Source organism: Oncorhynchus keta, chromosome 19 (genome assembly GCF_023373465.1).
Source record: "Oncorhynchus keta strain PuntledgeMale-10-30-2019 chromosome 19, Oket_V2, whole genome shotgun sequence".
Classification (NCBI taxonomy): Eukaryota; Metazoa; Chordata; class Actinopteri; order Salmoniformes; family Salmonidae; genus Oncorhynchus; species Oncorhynchus keta.
Window position 1 is genome coordinate 67,683,011 of NC_068439.1, and position 18,059 is coordinate 67,701,069.

The 18,059-nt window shown below is 41.3% G+C and overlaps 1 protein-coding gene across 6 annotated transcripts in view; it reads left to right on the forward strand.

Moving 5' to 3' along the window:
* Positions 1-18,059, forward strand: part of LOC118398749 (dermatan-sulfate epimerase-like) — a 31,962-nt gene that overhangs the window by 4,281 nt on the left and 9,622 nt on the right. For 2 of the 6 annotated variants that reach the window (XM_035794405.2, XM_035794407.2), the window contains 2 exons: positions 5,429-5,682; positions 11,675-11,914. In XM_035794405.2, the coding sequence (XP_035650298.1) occupies positions 5,429-5,682; positions 11,675-11,914 (494 nt within the window). Of the gene's footprint in view, positions 1-5,428; positions 5,683-10,254; positions 10,303-11,104; positions 11,175-11,674; positions 11,915-18,059 lie in introns of those variants that run through there. The other 4 variants (XM_035794410.2, XM_035794411.2, XM_035794408.2 and 1 more) reach the window with 4 other exon arrangements.

Consider the following 18,059-nt stretch of genomic DNA (forward strand, 5'->3'; position numbering starts at 1 on the left):
AGATAGTCATTTGACTGGGGTTCTCTGAGTGGTTACATGGGAAATCTTATCTGCTGTTCACATTGTTCACCCCCAACCAAAAGGATGTGCTAATGGCGGTCCCAGTCTACAGAATCAGAAGGGAATCGCTTAAAGTCTGAATTATGTTATATTTGAATCAAAAGTATATGATATTTATTTAACCGTACTAGGCTATCCTGCAGACTTGTTCACATAAATCATAGGCTAAGAAGAGGGCATCTATGAGATAGCATGTTGTTTCTGTATTTTAACCAACCCTTAACAGTACTGTACTTCAGATGACCCCCGACCTCCTGTGAGGGTTGTGATTGTGAAACTTCTGTGGTTTTAAGATTTTCACTAACAGTACAGTATATAAAGTCCTTTATAACAAGCTTTCTCTGCACGTCGCAAGCCAAGGAATTCAGTGTTAAGGAGGGGTCTCTGACATATGAGGTAAGGCATTTTACTGTCGCAAACAATTTTGGAGTCATGGCGCCTGCGTTCTCAGAACGTCTTTGCTTTTAGCTTCATGGTCAGAGGGCTTCCCTTTTCCAGTTTCACCTTCTCCTTAGCTCTCATTCCTTTTTCAGAAAAAAGCATTACCTCAGCCTCATTGTTTAAATCCTCTACTTAGTCTTTAGCTGCTGCGTCTATAGCCACCCCGTTCAGAGGGAGAGACAAGGTTTTCTTCTGGGTACTGACCAGAAGCATTAGTGCCAATACTTCTCACAATATTTGTCCATGGCACAAGTTAACAAATGAAAACCCACTGAGCACATTTTCCCAGTTTAACAACATACAATGTGAGCACTCTCCTCAGCCACACATTTACTATAGTTTCTGAATCTCACAGGGATCCTTAAAAGTGGCTCCGACAACTTGTCGAGGAGAACCATATTCCCGACCGGTAAACTCCAGCTTGTGGCATACTCTGGTCCCTGGTTTATTTTAAGGCAGTCCATGTGTAAACACACAGAAGAGACGTCTTGTGTGCTTTGGCGTAATGTAATATACAGTACAGTACAGCAGTACTCATTCTAAATACTTTAACAGTGCATTAAACTTGGTTTGTGAACCAAAGACTGTCGTCAAAAAAAACAGTGCCACTTTTATTAAACTTAATTTCTACCCATGTAAAAGGCACATTCATTTAGCTTCTACACAGCTCTTTGACAGGTGGAAATAATGTATTAGTTACATAAAATTGAAAAAATGCTGCCAGAGGGTAGCTGCATATCTTTGATATGTGTGAATAAAATAAAATACAATTTTATTTGTCACATGTGCTGAATACAACAGGTGTTGACCTTACTGTGACATGTTTACTTACAAGCCCTTAACCAACAATGCAGTTCAAGAAATAGAGTTAAGAAAATATTTACTAATTCAAGTTTAAACAAATATAAAAAGTAACACAATAAAATAACTATAAATAAAATAATACAGGGGGTACCGGTATTTAGGTAATGTGAGGGGGTACAGGTCAGTCGAGGTAATGGCAAGAGCCTGGATGGCTGTGATGTACTGGCCCATACGCACTACCCTCTGTAGCGCCTTACAGTCAGATACCAAGCAGTTGCCATACCAGGCGGTGATGCAGCCAGTCAGGATGGTCTCTACGGTGCAGCTGTATAACTTTTTGAGGATCTGGGGACCCATGCCAAATCTTTTCAGTCTACTGAGGGAGAATAGGCATTGTCGTGCCCTCTTCACAACTGTTTTGGTGTGTTTGGACCATGATAGTTTGTTGGTGATGTGGACACCAAGGAACTTGAATCTCTCAACCCGCTCCACTACAGCCCTGTTAATGGGGGCCTGTTTGGCCCTCCTTTTCCTGTAGTCCACGAACAGCTCCTTTGTCTTACTCACGTTGAGGGAGACGTTGTTGTCCTGGTACCACACTGCCAGGTCTCTGACCTCCTCCCTATAGGCTCATCGTTGTCGGTGATCAGGATTGGCCACACAGTCGTGGGTGAACAGGGAATACAGGAGGGTAGCTCTGACAGGCCCCCGTGTTGAGGATCAGCGTGGCAAATGTGTTGTTGCCTACCCTTACCACCTAGGGGCGACCCGTCAGGAAGTCCAGGATCCAGTTGAAGAGGGAGGTGTTTAATCCCAGGGTCCTTAGCTTTGTGGGCACTATGGTGTTGAATGCTGAGCTGTAGTCAGTGAACAGCATTCTCACGTAGGTGTTCCTTTTGTCCAGGTGGGAAAGGTAGTGTGGAGTGCGATTGAGATTGCATCATCTGTGGATCTGTTGAGGCGGGATATGAATTGTAGTGGGTCTAGGGTTTCCGGGATGATGGTGTTGATGTGAGCCATGACCAGTCTTTCAAAGCAAAGAAGTGAGTGTTACACGGCGGTAATCATTTATCAATGATGTTGCTCTTGCTGCGGGCGATTCCCTGATCCACCTCTACGCAGACGACACCATTCTATATACTTCTGGCCCTTCCTTGGACACTGTGCTATCTAACCTCCAAACGAGCTTCAATGCCATACAACACTCCTTCCGTGGCCTCCAACTGCTCTTAAACGCTAGTAAAACCAAATGCATGCTTTTCAACCGTTCGCTGCCTGCACCCGCACGCCTGACCAGCATCACCACCCTGGATGGTTCCGACCTTGAATATGTGGACATCTATAAGTACCTAGGTGTCTGGCTAGACTGTAAACTCTCCTTCCAGACTCATATCAAACATCTTCAATCGAAAATCAAATCAAGAGTCGGCTTTCTATTCCGCAACAAAGCCTCCTTCACTCACGCCGCCAAACTTACCCTAGTAAAACTGACTATCCTAACGATCCTCGACTTCGGCGATGTCATCTACAAAATTGCTTCCAACACTCTACTCAGCAAACTGGATGCAGTTTATCACAGTGCCATCTGTTTTGTCACTAAAGCACCTTATACCACCCACCACTGCGACTTGTATGCTCTAGTCGGCTGGCCCTCGCTACATATTCGTCGCCAGACCCACTGGCTCCAGGTCATCTACAAGTCCATGCTAGGTAAAGCCCCGCCTTATCTCAGTTCACTGGTCACGATGGCAACACCCATCCGTAGCACGCGCTCCAGCAGGTGTATCTCACTGATCATCCCTAAAGCCAACACCTCATTTGGCCGCCTTTCGTTCCAGTTCTCTGCTGCCTGTGACTGGAACGAATTGCAAAAATCGCTGAAGTTGGAGACTTTTATCTCCCTCACCAACTTCAAACATCTGCTATCTGAGGAGCTAACCGATCGCTGCAGCTGGACATAGTCTATCGGTAAATAGCCCACCCATTTTTACCTACCTCATCCCCACACTGTTTTTATTTCTTTACTTTTCTGCTCTTTTGCACACCAATATCTCTACCTGTACATGACCATCTGATAATTTATCACTCCAGTGTTAATCTGCAAAATTGTAATTATTCGCCTACCTCCTCATGCCTTTTGCACACAATGTATATAGACTCCCCTTTTTTTCTACTGTGTTATTGACTTGTTAATTGTTTACTCCATGTGTAACTCTGTGTTGTCTGTTCACACTGCTATGCTTTATCTTGGCCAGGTTGCAGTTGCAAATGAGAACTTGTTCTCAACTAGCCTACCTGGTTAAATAAAGGTGAAATAAAAAATAAATAAAAAATAAAATAGGCAGGTTAACTATGGTGGTCTGTTTGAAACATGTAGGTATTACAGACTCGGAGAGGGAGAGGTTGAAAATGTCAGTTTAAGACATTTGTCAGTTGGTCCACGCATGCTCTGAGTACACGTCCTGGTAATATGTCTGGCCCCGCGGCCTTGTGAATGTTTAAAGGTCTTAAAGGTCTCACATCGGCTACGGAGAGAGTGATCACACAGTCGTCCAGAACAGCTGGTGCTCTCATGCATGCTTCAGTGTTGCGTGCCTCAAAGCGAGCACAAAAGGCCTTTAGCCCGTCTGGTAGGATCGACTCACTGGGCATCTCGCGGCTGGGTCTCCCTTTGTAGTCCGTAATAGCTTGCAAGCCCTGCCACATCTGAGCTGGGATAAAAAAAATCATATTTTAAAGTAAAGCAGCTTCTTTGATATTTGGCACGGAGTAAAGTGTATGGGTCCATGTGATGAGTGGAATGAATTTATACCTACAATATGTCTTTTATATGTTCTGAGAAGAATGATTGTCAAGATGGGGATGCTCAAAATACAATTTCCTTATTGGATTTTTATTTTACTGCCACATTTTACTGTCATTTTTACTATAATTACACAGAGAGAGCTTTTTAAGACCTTTTTAACACCTCTTAGCAGGTGTTATATGACATTAGCACATGGGTAAGGACTAATTTGCCAATTTCACAATTAGTAGCTCTTAAAAAAACAATTCAGTCAGCATTCAAAATGTATGAGGTGCCAGCTACCTTTGACATTGCACATAGTGCACTATATATCACTTTAAAAGGCAGTATATGTTGTTGGACTTTAAAGCATGTGTGAAGATGCTGTTTTTGGTAAAGAGAACTGAAAGCTATTTAGATCTTTGCCAAATCAGAAAATGGGCCTGAGAAAAATAAGTTAAAGTCTACACTTTCGATGACATTTAACTTACAAGAATATGTAGTTAACATTTTCTATTTTTATTGTAGCTTATAGTACTGAGCGAATAGTTTTGAGGTCAGTTTGGTTTTGGTTCGATGAAAAAATAATTAATAACCAATCGATTTTGATTTCGATAATGTTTTTAGACATTAAATGCACTATGCTTTATGTGAGTTGAATGCTGTAGCAACACATAATAAAACGTTTCATATGCCATGATGGTAGTGACTGCACATTACTGCTTATCACTTAACCATCCTTTCTTCACACTTTAATCAAATATTTCAGTTGTTGTGTAATATTACATTTTTTTCAGGCCTATTTGATGACTTTATTATTTGATTCCAAGTCATCATCTCTATAGAGCTGCTGTCTGACAAAGCCACTATTTTGGTAGTGTTTCAAAGTAAATAAGGCATACTTTTATGACTGCTGAATAATAAATATCAGTCTTAGCTCAGACAAGTAGGTGCACAATGGATTATAGGGACAAGAAATTCCACGTTAGTTAATTAATATGTTTTCTACACTAAACTTTGTAGAATATTGGCCTTTTGGAAAGCCTCCTACATTGCTCAGTTCGAACATGATCTGATTTATCTCCAGAGAAACTGCTCATTGCGCTCACAGAAAAAAAAATGAACGAAATGGATGTCGTTCAATTCGTTTTTTTTTTTAAGAGAAAGCTCTAGCTGCCTTCCTTGGGCTCGAGTGAAAAAGGAATTTCAATTAATTCAAGCCTATTCGTAAGGATACTACATATTGTATTAAGTCTTTCAAAGTTAGGAAATGGCACAATATAAATCTGTATTTATCACAGAGGACTATACTCATCAATCATTTTCTGTGTGTTGCAGGTTGGTTAAAGATGCTCCTTGGGATGAGGTTCCTGTAGCCCACTCTCTGGTTGGCTTCGCTACAGCCTATGACTTCCTGTATGAGTACCTGAGCAAGGTGCAGCAGGAGCACTTCCTGCGGGTGATCGGTAATGCTACGCGCTTCATGTATGAGAAGTCCTACGTCCGTGGCTGGGGCTTCCAGTACCTGCACAACCACCAGCCCACCAACTGTGTGGCTCTCCTCACTGGCAGCCTGGTCTACATGGCCCAGGGTGAGTACATCTGGTCCATACACTGTGAACGTGTGTGTGTGTGTGTGTGTGTGTGTGTGTGTGTGTGTGTGTGTGTGTGTGTGTGTGTGTGTGTGTGTGTGTGTGTGTGTGTGTGTGTGTGTGTGTGTGTGTGTGTGTGTGTGTGTGTGTGTGTGTGTGTGTGTGTGTGTGTGTGTGCAGATAAACACAAACAAATGTATTATTACATCATCAGCTTTCAGAGGGTTCCTACAGTTTTTACTCTGTAACCTAGATCATGTCATTTTGGTGGTGGATCATTCTTGATACACACAGGAAACTGTTGACTGTGAAAAACCCAGCAGCGATGCAGTTCATGACCCACTCAAACCAATATTTCAGGCAGCTACTACAATACCCCGTTCAAAGGCACTTAAATCCATGTCTCAATTGTCTCAAGGCTTAAAAATACTTAATTAACCTGTCTCCTCCCCTTCATCTAAACTGATTGGAGAGGATATAGCAAGTGACATCATTAAGGGATCATAGCTTTTATCTGGATTCACCTGGTCAGTCTATGTCATGGAAAGAGCATGTTTTGTACACTCAGTGTAGATCCAGTAGATTGGTCAGTTTCTACTTAGTCTATTCATGTTCCTGGAATACTGTGGCCTCTTCTTGTTAACTTGTGTCACATCCTGAGTTAGTCAAACATTCTGGGCTGGAATTTCCATTCAGTGAGCCTGGGTTTATTCTCCATAGCTGCACTTAATCCCTCATAATTGTTTCTCCAGCGGAGACTCTCCACACGATTCCATAACATTCTGGATTGACCTTTTCCCAGTGTTTCTCTTAGTAGAGACTTAAGGAAGGAACATAAGCCTGAAAAAAGGGCCTTATTATTTCCTGCTCATTTCAAAACTGTTCCTTCTATTGTTTTGCTTTCAATTTCCTGGTTGTGTTTTATTGGATGTTTCAGGCAGAGAGGCAGAGAGGCCATAGGAAGGTGAAGTTGTTCTTGTTGTTCCCAGCAGTGCTATGGTATAACTTGCTTTGTTTACAAGGGATGTGTGAATGAGAGTTGATGTCAACTAAATGACAGCATGGAGATTACTGTGGTCATCCTGTTTTTTCTTGGAGTCTGGTTTATGATAATGAGCAGAGGGTTGAAAAAAAGGGGGGGGGGGGTGCAGACTGGATAATTATAGTACCCCTTTTGTTTTGAATCAGCTTTTTTGTTTCAAGTCCAGGAAAAACCGAGTTTGGTCCAGCAGCTTTGGTTGTTAACTATTCTGTTACCTTGGAGATAAACGTCATTTGGTCATGGCCTTGGGTCTATGTACTGACTGTATAAATGGTTAAAGCTGACTTTGCACCTGTATGTTTTTGATCAGCTGCAAATTGTTAAAAGGTAGCTTAACTAACTAACCGTTTTTGCATAGGGTATAGCAGATTGAGAAAAGGCAGATAACCGTTACCTTGCTCATTCTTGGACCAGTTTATTTAGGGGTCTAACTCTGGCATAATTATTTTACTGTGTGCATATTCACTTCCTGCATTCCTTTGTCATGAATGTATCATTCATATCCTGTGCAAAAGTATGACATTACAGGAAAATATTATTCTATCAAGAACCCAGTGAAGAAATGGAACTTTGCCACTAAGGTTCTGACAGAAATCAATCCTAGCAAATATTGGCTTCATGTCACATTTAATTCAGAGCCATTGTATTGCACATGTCTATAGTACTGAGATTTATGAAAGAATACAGCACCTCTCTTTAAAATATGTGTATTATTTTATAAGGGACGTAAAAAGCCCATTTGAAGCATTTATTTAGAGGAAGGGATAGGCTCCATCTGTTGGAAATAAAGGAAGACATATCTGTCCAAAGCATAAAACCTCTTAAGACCTCTATGAGAAAGTTCATCTCAGCATATAGCTACTGTGTACACTATAGTCCATATTGTATGGGCTCTATCCAAAGGGTGAGTCACGTGGAGAGAGTGGATCAGATGACTAGATCGCAGGACAGCAGCTGATATGGGATCAGTGCATTCTGGATTCCGGTGTCTGCATGTTGACGCTTGGCGGCTGGTCTGCCTCGCTGGGATCCTAATTGGACAGCCATGTGTGCAGTAGTTTACCATGGGTTCATCAGTACTTAACCATCAGGATTTCACCCTAGGACCTGAATCATCCACCTGGCTGCTACGGCCACCAGGTGCTCAAGTGCTCAAGTTGTATTATTTAGTGTAGAATGTTGGGACTCTGGGAGACATTCAAAGTCATAGCCACAATCAGACTACATTGTGTTGCTTTCTTAAACAAAAGCTGTTATACATGAACACTTGATTGATTTGTGAAAAAGTGTCTATTTTACACGTACTGTATAACCTATGGGCAAAATGGGTTGAGTCGACCTAGTTCCCTCGTTATTTCAATGTAATTTACATCATATTCAAATACGAATTAACAACAGGGTTGGTTTACATTTTGACAGTTTGTTGAGAACTTTATCAGATGTCAAATAGAAAAGTACCAGTCAAAAGGTTGGACACAACTACTCATTCAAGGGTTTTCTTTATTTTGACTATTTTGACTATATATTTTATATTTGAGATTCTTCAAAGTAGCCACCCTTTGCCTTGATGACAGCTTTGCACATTCTTGGCATTCTCTCAACCAGCTTCATGAGGTAGTCACCTGGAATGCATTTCAATTAACAGGTGTGCCTTGTTAAAAGTTCATTTATGGAATTTCTCAATGAGTTTGAGCCAATCAGTTGTGTTGTGACATGGTAGGGGTGGTATACAGAAGATTTGCCCTATTTGGAAAAATTCCAAGTCCATATTATGGCAAGAACAGCTCAAATAAGTGAAGAGAAATGACAGTCCATCAAACCCTAAGACATGGAGGTCAGTCAATCCAGAAAATGTCAAGAACTTTGAAAGTTTCTTCTAGTGCAGTCTTAAAAACCATCAAGCGCTATGATGAAACTGGCTCTCATGAAGACCGCCCACAGGAAAGGAAGACCCAGAGTTACCTCTGCTGCAGAGGATAAGTTCATTAGAGTTACCAGCCTCAAAAATTGCAGCCCAAGTAAATGCTTGACATAGTTCAAGTAACAGCCACATCTCAACATCAACTGTTCAGAGGAGACTGCGTGAATCAGGTCTTAATGGTCGAATTGCTGCAAAGAAACCACTACTAAAGGACACCAATAATAAGTATAGACTTGCTTGGGCCGAAAAACACAAACCAATAGACATTAGACTGGTGGAAATCTGTCCTTTGGTCTGATGAGTCCAGATTTGAGATTTTTGGTTCAAACCGCTGTGTCTTTGTGAGACGTAGAGTAGGTGAACGGATGATCTCCGGATGTGTTGCTCCCACCGTGAAGCATCAAGGAGGAAGTGTGATGGTGTGGGAGTGCTTTGCTGGTGACACGGTCTGTGATTTATTTAGAATTCAAGGCACACTTAACCAGCATGGCTTTCATCAAGACAAAGGCTGGCTACTTTGAAGTGTCTAAAATCTAAAATATATTTTGATTCGTTAAAAACTTTTTGGGTTACTACATGATTCCATATGTGTTATTTCATAGTTATTATGTCTTCACTATTATTCTACAATGTATACAATTGAAAAATAAAGAAAAACCCATTCATTAGTAGGTGTTTCCAAACTTTTGACTGGTACTGTAGATCTGCCGTCTTTGCCTGGTGGGTACAGTATGGAAAATTATTTTGCCAATACTCTCAGCTTTAAGCAATTGTCTAGACTTGTTGATTCTCCCACCTTGTATAATCTAAACCCACTTGATTGGCATCATGTCAATAAATGAAGCAGAAACTCTTGTCAGCCCACTATCATTGCATTTAACCTATGTCATATTTGGTTATTTCATTCTTAGAAATCATTCTTTGTTCATTCTTAGAAATGAAACAAGAGGCTTCAGGAATTTTCCTCAACTGGGTCCAGACACCTTTTTTGTGATTTCACAAATTTAGAGAAACTTTCCCCGGACAGCAAATCCCCCAACAAGGCTCCAAAAAACCACCCAAATACATCATTTTAGAATTGGCAAAGCTCTCAGTATTGTGATGTAGGTCTATGGATGTTGTACACATTAAATTGTGTAATTCCGAACTTTATCCGCAAAGTTATTTTCCATTTTGTTGTGTCTCGAGCGATACAGCTCCGTCCATTTTACAGGTAACTGCCAAAAGAAAAGAAACACTTGAGTAAACGAGTGATACAAAGTATATTTAAAGCATGGGGTACTTCCACACCGGAAGTTCCAGACACTTGTAGAATCTATGCCAAGGTGCATTGAAGCTGTTCTTGCATGTGGTGGCCCAACACCTTATTAAGACGCTATATGTTGGTGTTTCCTTTATTTCGGCAGTTACCTATAGCAGCAGGCTACACAGAAAATGGAACCACTCGAGACGGCTTGAGTTGCGGGAAAGGGCATATAACATTGCGGATAAAGTTCAGAATGACACAACTTCATGTGTACAACATCTAAAGACCTGCATCACAAAGCTTTTCTGTTTCTAAAAGGATGTTTTGAGGTGTTTTATTTTTTATTTTGTTCATGTTTTTTAGGGCCCCCATACTACACAATGAGGATGAGGAAGTGATTTGCTGTTTGGGGTAAGTTTCTCTAAAACATGTCAAATCACAAAATAGGTTTTTGGACCCTTCTAGAACATGCCATTTAAATCAAAAATAGAGATTTGGTTGTAAAAAAAAAGATAACTTCTCTTTTAGTGGCTCATCAAATCATATTTTTTTTAAAACTCAAAGGAGTAGGAGGTAAGTCAAATGGCACCATATAAATAGTAAATGCCTTGACCTCCCACATTCCTGCGAACCACAGCGTCATGGCGCGGGCAACTAATGTGTACTGATGAGGGCTCCAGAGCTCCAGAGCCAGTAACATCACTAACATCATGGCTGAAGAGAAGCTATAGATAAGGCCCCAGCATGACAGCAGCATTATCCACTCAGCCAGTCATTAGGTAAACTGAGGCACATCATTAGGCTCCAGATCGATTGTGGAGGTCATGGCTAGAGCACAGTGTTACTGTACGTGATGTGATTGAGCCATGGGTGGTAGAATTTCTTACTGGTCATTAAGATTATTTTGACTTTATAAAATTAATCAGAGTAGTTTGGGTATTCCCCTGACTTGATTTAATTCTATGTATTTTTTTTCTATTATTTTCTATGTACTTTTTATATTCTATTGTAATTATATAAAAAATGTTGGTTCATTAATTCCTACATGATGCCCTTGTCTAAAAATGGAAAATGCAGAACCGTCCAAACAGTGTGTGGACTTGAGAGTATGGAACCGGAGTGTGGGCAATAGTGTAGTGAGATGCTGTTTGTGTAAATGTGGTCTTTGTGTGCCTGCAGTTCCTGTTTAATGCTAAATACCTGCTCTGTGTAGGCCACTGATCTGCTAGCCCAAACCAAACACAGGGGTGGACTCCGGCTCAGGGGCTGGGCTGTGGGCACCGGTGAGTGGGTGGCTGGAGCCAGTCCACTAGGTAGCTGCCAGGCACCAGTGAACGACTGGGATTCCTCAATGAAGTGTGGCTGGAGTGTTTATGTGGTCACTTCTTCTCATAGTAAACTCTGTGTGTGATCCAGAGAGAGAGTGAGAGAGAGTGAGAGAGAGAGAGAGAGAGAGAGAGAGAGAGAGAGAGAGAGAGAGAGAGAGAGAGAGAGAGAGAGAGAGAGAGAGAGAGAGAGAGAGAGAGAGGCTATACATTAGTCTGGTATGGTAGTATCATGCTTTCCATATAACGTGAGTATGAAGTCCCTGAAAATTAAGAAATCTGAATTTTAAATGACTGAGTAGCTTTAACTGCATTTACAACTACAGTACCTCACTTTAGACCACATATTACACCTATTTACTTAGTTAAAGTCAATGCAACAAACACTTTAGGTGGCTGACAGCAATCTATCTCAAACCCACTAAGTTGACCCTGGTTTCTCCTCTGTTCTGTTCCAGGTTATCTGCAGGAGGCCTACCTGTGGACTAAGCAGGTTCTGGCCATCATGGAGAAGTCTATGGTGCTCCTCCAGGATGTGACGGACGGCTCGCTGTACGAGGGCGTGGCCTACGGGACCTACACCACCCGCTCTCTATTCCAGTACTTATTCCTGGTGCAGAGACACTTCTCCATCAGCCACTTCGACCACCCCTGGCTCCACAAACACTTTGCATTCATGTACAGGACCATCCTGCCAGGTAATACAACAATTGATGTTGTATACTCTGCTCTGCTCTGCCATTCAATTGCATAGAACATAATTAATGTTTCCTTTTGCAGAAGTTGCTTGGTTCTATTGACTTTTTACCTCTAACTGTGCAGTCTAGATATCACGTGACATATTAAAAGGTCATATGGATATTGTATAGGGAGCAAGACCATTTTTTAAAGGAAATACAGTGCCAGTCAACAATCTGTGAATAAGTGTTCATAAATGCCTTAGTGAACTGCTGAGGCACCCACCCTGGCCCTGCATCCAGCCAGCGTCCTTCTTGGCAATGTTTCCCAAGTTCGAAGTAGATTAGGTATGAAACCCCCTGAGTGCATTACCACCATGTTAGAGAGTGTAACTACTCATTTGTCCTGATATGGGATATGCATGCGTGCACTTAATAGCTTCCTGGAGGTCTGTCAGAGCTGTGCTGATCCCTCTCCTCTGCTCTCCTGTCCTTTTCTGGCTGACTGTCTGAAAGTCAGGGGGAGGGCAGTGCTGGAGGAAGGGCCTCCTCCCAACACTTTGTATTGTATTGTATTGACTGGGGCTGAGCAGCTGTAGGAGATCTAGATTTGGAATCCCACCATATTCGGCATGAGGCATTTGTTTGTCCAAGATCTAGCTTTGCATCACGGCAGGAATGTTGTAAACAGACGGTATTTCAGAATGGGAAACACACACACCTAGTATCACACCGCTTGTGCACTATCACAGCTCAGGTTGTGACCCAGATGCAGACACAGGAGGTGGATAGTTCCAAACTCAGAATATTTATTTTACCAGTGGTAGAAAAAGTACCCAATTATCATACTTGAGTAAAAGTACCTTTAACAGAAAATGACTAAAGTAAAAGTGAAAGTCACCCAGTAAAATACTACTTGAGTAAAAGTCTAAAGGTATTTGATTTTAAATATACTTAAGTATAAAAAGTAAATGGAATTTCAAAGATATACTTAAATATCAAAAGTGAAATTCCTTATATATGGCAAACCAGACGGCACAATTTTCTTGTTTTTTAAAATTACGGATAGTCAGGGGCACACTCCAACAATCAGACATAATTTACAAATGAAGCATTTGTGTTAAGTGAGTCCGCCAAATCAGAGGCAGTAGGGATGACCAGGGATGTTCTCTTGATAAGTGCGTGAATTGGACCTTTTCTGTCCTGTTAAGCATTCTAAATGTAACGAGTACTTTTGGGTGTCAGGGAAAATGTATGGAGTAAAAAGTAAATTATTTTCTTTAGGAATGTAGTGGAGTAAAATTAAAAGTTTTTAAAAATATAAATAGTAAAGTAAAGATACCTCAAAAAATGACTTATGTTTTGTACTTTGTACTTACAGTTGAAGTCGGAAGTTTACATACACCTTAGCCAAATACATTTAAACTCAGTTTTTCACAATTCCTGACATTTAATCCTAGTAAATATTCCCTGTCTTAGGTCAGTTAGGATCACCACTTTATTTTAAGAATGTGAAATGTTTGAGTTTATTTTCATTTTTACACGGACAATGCACATTAATCAACGTTTCAGTAAACGTGCCGGTTTTAGCCAGCTGGCTAATTTTCAACCACAGTCCCTGGGCAGGTTATTAAAACAATTACAATACAGACAATCAATGAGCAGTGAGCACACACAGAGCAACATAGGACAAGCAAGACATAGCATGCAGACAGAGAAACATAGCACAAAAATCCATAAAAGCAACAAAGTGTTTCCACACCTCACAAGCTACAGACAACATGGAAAGCGGCAATACACAGCTAGTGATTATGTTCACAAATCTGATTGGCCTTGTCTGCATGTTTTTTGTTCACAAATCTGACTGGCCTTGTCTGCATGTTTTTTGTTCACAAATCTGATTGGCCCTGTCTGCATGTTTTTTGTTCACAAATCTGATTGGCCCTGTCTGCATGTTTTTTGTTCACAAATCTGATTGGCCCTGTCTGCATGTTTTTTGTTCACAAATCTGATTGGCCCTGTCTGCATGTTTTTTGTTCACAAATCTGATTGGCCTTGTCTGCATGTTTTTTGTTCACAAATCTGACTGGCCCTGTCTGCATGTTTTTGTTCACAAATCTGTTCACAAAATCTGACTGGCCTTGTCTGCATGTTTTTTGTTCACAAATCTGACTGGCCTGTCTGCATGTTTTTTGTTCCCTGTCTGCATGTTTTTGTTCACAAATCTGACTGGCCCTGTCTGCATGTTTTTTGTTCACAAATCTGACTGGCCTTGTCTGCATGTTTTTTGTTCACAAATCTGATTGGCCCTGTCTGCATGTTTTTTGTTCACAAATCTGATTGGCCTTGTCTGCATGTTTTTTGTTCACAAATCTGACTGGCCCTGTCTGCATGTTTTTTGTTCACAAATCTGATTGGCCTTGTCTGCATGTTTTTTGTTCACAAATCTGATTGGCCCTGTCTGCATGTTTTTTGTTCACAAATCTGATTGGCCCTGTCTGCATGTTTTTTGTTCACAAATCTGATTGGCCTTGTCTGCATGTTTTTTGTTCACAAATCTGATTGTCCCTTTCTGCATGTTTTTTGTTCACAAATCTGATTGGCCCTGTCTGCATGTTTTTTGTTCACAAATCTGATTGTCCCTTTCTGCATGTTTTTTGTTCACAAATCTGACAAATCTGATTGGCCTTGTCTGCATGTTTTTTGTTCACAAATCTGATTGTCCCTTTCTGCATGTTTTTTGGTCACAAATCTGATTGGCCCTGTCTGCATGTTTTTTGGTCACAAATCTGATTGGCCTTGTCTGCATGTTTTTTGTGACAGTGTGATAGGTGGTGCAGTTATGTGTGTCTGGTGGCAGTGTGTTCCAGACATGGGAAGCTCTCACAGAGAAAGCAGATTGACTAAAGGTGCTTTTCCATAATTAAGGGAAATATACAGTCACCTCTCATGGCAGACCTTGTGGATCTGCTGCCATATGTTTGGGTTTTCTGTTTAACAAAAATGCTGAGTGGAGGTCATTTCAGGTCATTTGGATCTTGAATACAAGACATGCGTCGGTGTATTGCACAAGATTTTCCTAACTCAGGAGCTCATGCTTTCTGAGGATGTAACCGTGATTATGGCTATTTGGCTTTCTATCAAGCACTTTGAGAGCATGTTTGTAGACAGACTGAATGGGTTTTAATGTTGTACAGCAAGCTTCGGCCCAACTAGTCAAGCAGTATGTTAAGTGGGGGAGTATCATAGATTTGAAGTACAGTTTTGCTACTTCTGTAGTCAAACAATTTCATATAAATCGGAAATTAGCTAGGTTGAATTTGGTTATTTGAATGACCTTTTTCACCTGCTTTTTAAAAGAGAGGTTGGAATCAAGTATGATGCCAAGGTACTTAAAATCCGATACCACCTGGAGATTATCTCCTGACACATAGACATCTGGCTCAGTAGCAATGGTTGCCCACTTTGTGAAGAACATGCAGACAGTTTCTTTTACATTGAGATGCAAACACAAGTCACTGAGCCACTTTGTAACCTGGACCATTACAGTAGTGAGTTCTTGTGCAGCTTGTTGTTTGCTCTTTGCATGCGCATATATCACTGTATCATCTGCATACATTTGAACTTCAGACCCAGTACAGACAGAAGGCAGATCATTAATGTACAGGCTGAGCAGGAAGGACCCCAGTATTGACCCTTGGGGCACACCCACATCATAACTAAGAGTGGGCGACATCTCATTGCTCACTCTGACACACTGAGGTCTGCCTTCAAGGTATGATTTCATCCATCTCACGGCATCGGGGGAAAAGTTGAACTTGGACAATTTTGTGATGAGAACCTCATGGTTAACAGTATCAAAAGCCTTCCTTAGGTCCAGAAACACAGCCCCAACAACGCCCCCTTTGTCCATTTTGGACAAAGGCCATCCACTGCTTTCCACTCCGGTGAGTATCGCTGGCTCGGTGATGTTAGGCCCAGGATTGAGTTGCACATCCCCGGAGAGCAGGAGGGTAGTGAACAGGTATTTTAACAGTTTCCGATAAATGTTGGACTTGTGTTTGTTACGCCTAAGCGGTTCAGTGGAATAGGGAGTGAGGTAGACTTGGCCATTATTCAGAACATTATGGTATGCTGTGTACTGTCCGCTCCTGTGGAACGGTGAACCAATGTGTTTGGTGTTGATATTCTCCGGCAGTAGATTGATTGTGTCATCCCAGCAAGGACGCACGGAGATTATCAGTAGAGCAGCTACATGACTGACAATCATGGCAATGTACTGGAGATAAAACACAGAATTGCGCTTTAAATCTTTAGTTACTGGAGTTACTTAGCTGGGGTCGGCGTACACCGGATGTTTTAGACAAAATAAGAGCATCTGGAGGAGAAGCAGCACCTGCCGCAACAACCTCCCTTCCGTCTGCCATCTCATGTCAGAATAATAGTAGAGAGCATTATTTATTTGAGATTTTATTTCTTTCATCACATTCCCAATGGGTCAGACATTTATATACACTCAATTAGTATTGGGTAGCATAGCTTTTAAATTGTTTAACTTGGGTCAAATGTTTCAAGTAGCCTTCCTTCTCGTACACGCTTTTTCAGTTCTGGCCACACATTTTCTATCGGATTGAGGTCAGGGCTTTGTGATGGCCACTCCAATACCTTGACGTTTTTGCCATTTTGCAACAACTTTGGAAGTATGCTTGGGGTCACTGACCATTTGGAAGACCCATTTGTGACCAAGCCTTAACGTCCTGACTGATGTCTTGAGATGTTGCTTCAATATATCCACATAATTTTTCAACTTCATGATGCCATCTAGTTTGTGAAGTGCTCCAGTCCCTCCTGCAGCAAAGCACCCCCACAACATGATACTGCCACCCCAGTGTTTCACGGTTGGGATGGTGTTATTCAGATTGCAAGCCTCCCCATTTTTCCTCCAAACATAACAATGGTCATTATGGCCAAACAGTTCTATTTTTGTTTCTTCAGACCAGATGACATTTCTCCAAAAAGTACGATCTTTGTCCCCATGTGCAGTTGCAAACCGTAGTCTGTCTTTTTTATGGTAGTTTTGGAGCAGTGGCTTCTTCCTTGCTGAGCGGCCAATCAAGTTATGTTGATATAGGACTCGTTTTACTGTGGATAGAGTTACTTTAGTACCTGTTTCCTCCAGCATCTTGACATGGTCCTTTGCTGTTGTTCTGGTATTGATTTGCACTTTTCGCACATTGATTTGATTCGCACATTGATTTGCACTTTTCGCAAAGTACGTTCATCTCTAGGAGACAGAACACATCTCCTTCCTGAGCGGTTTGAGGTCTTTGTGGTCCCATGGTGTTAATACTTGCATACTATTGTTTGTACAGATGAACGTGGTACCTTCGGGTGTTTTGAAATTGCTCCCAAGGATGAACCAGATTTGTGGAGGTCCACAATTTGTTTCTAATATCTTGTCTGATTTATTTTAATTTTCCCATGATGTCAAGCAAAGAGGCACTGAGTTTGAAGGTAGGCATTGAAATACATCCACAGGTACACCTCCAATTGACTCAAATTATGTCAATTAGCCTATCAGAAGTTTGTAAAGCATTTTATGGAATTTTCCAAGCCCAAGCTGTTTAAAGGTATAGACAACTTAACGTATGTAATCTTCTGACCCACTGGAATTGTGATACAGTGAATTATAAGTGAAATAATCTGCCTGGAAACAATTATTGGAAACATTACTTGTGTCATGCACAAAGTAGATGTCCTAACCGACTTGCCAAAACTTTAGTTTGTTCACAATACATTTGTGGAGTGGTTGAAAAATGAGTTTACTGACTTCAACCTAATTGTATGTAAACTTCCGACTTCAACTTTAAGTACTTTACACCAAAGTATTTTACAAAGGGTCGAGGTTCGTAATCCAAGGCTGGGTCAAACAGGGACAGAATGGCAGGCAGGCTCAGGACATGCAGATAGGTCAGATCCGGGAAGACTAGAAAAACAAAGTTGAGAGCAGGCGAACCAGGAAACACGCTGGTAAGACCTGACAAGACAAGACAAACTGGCACAGACAAACAGAAAACACAGGTATAAATACACAGGAGATAACTGGGAGATAACTGGGAGACACCTGGTAGGGGGTGGAGACAAGCACAAGACAGGTGAAACAGAT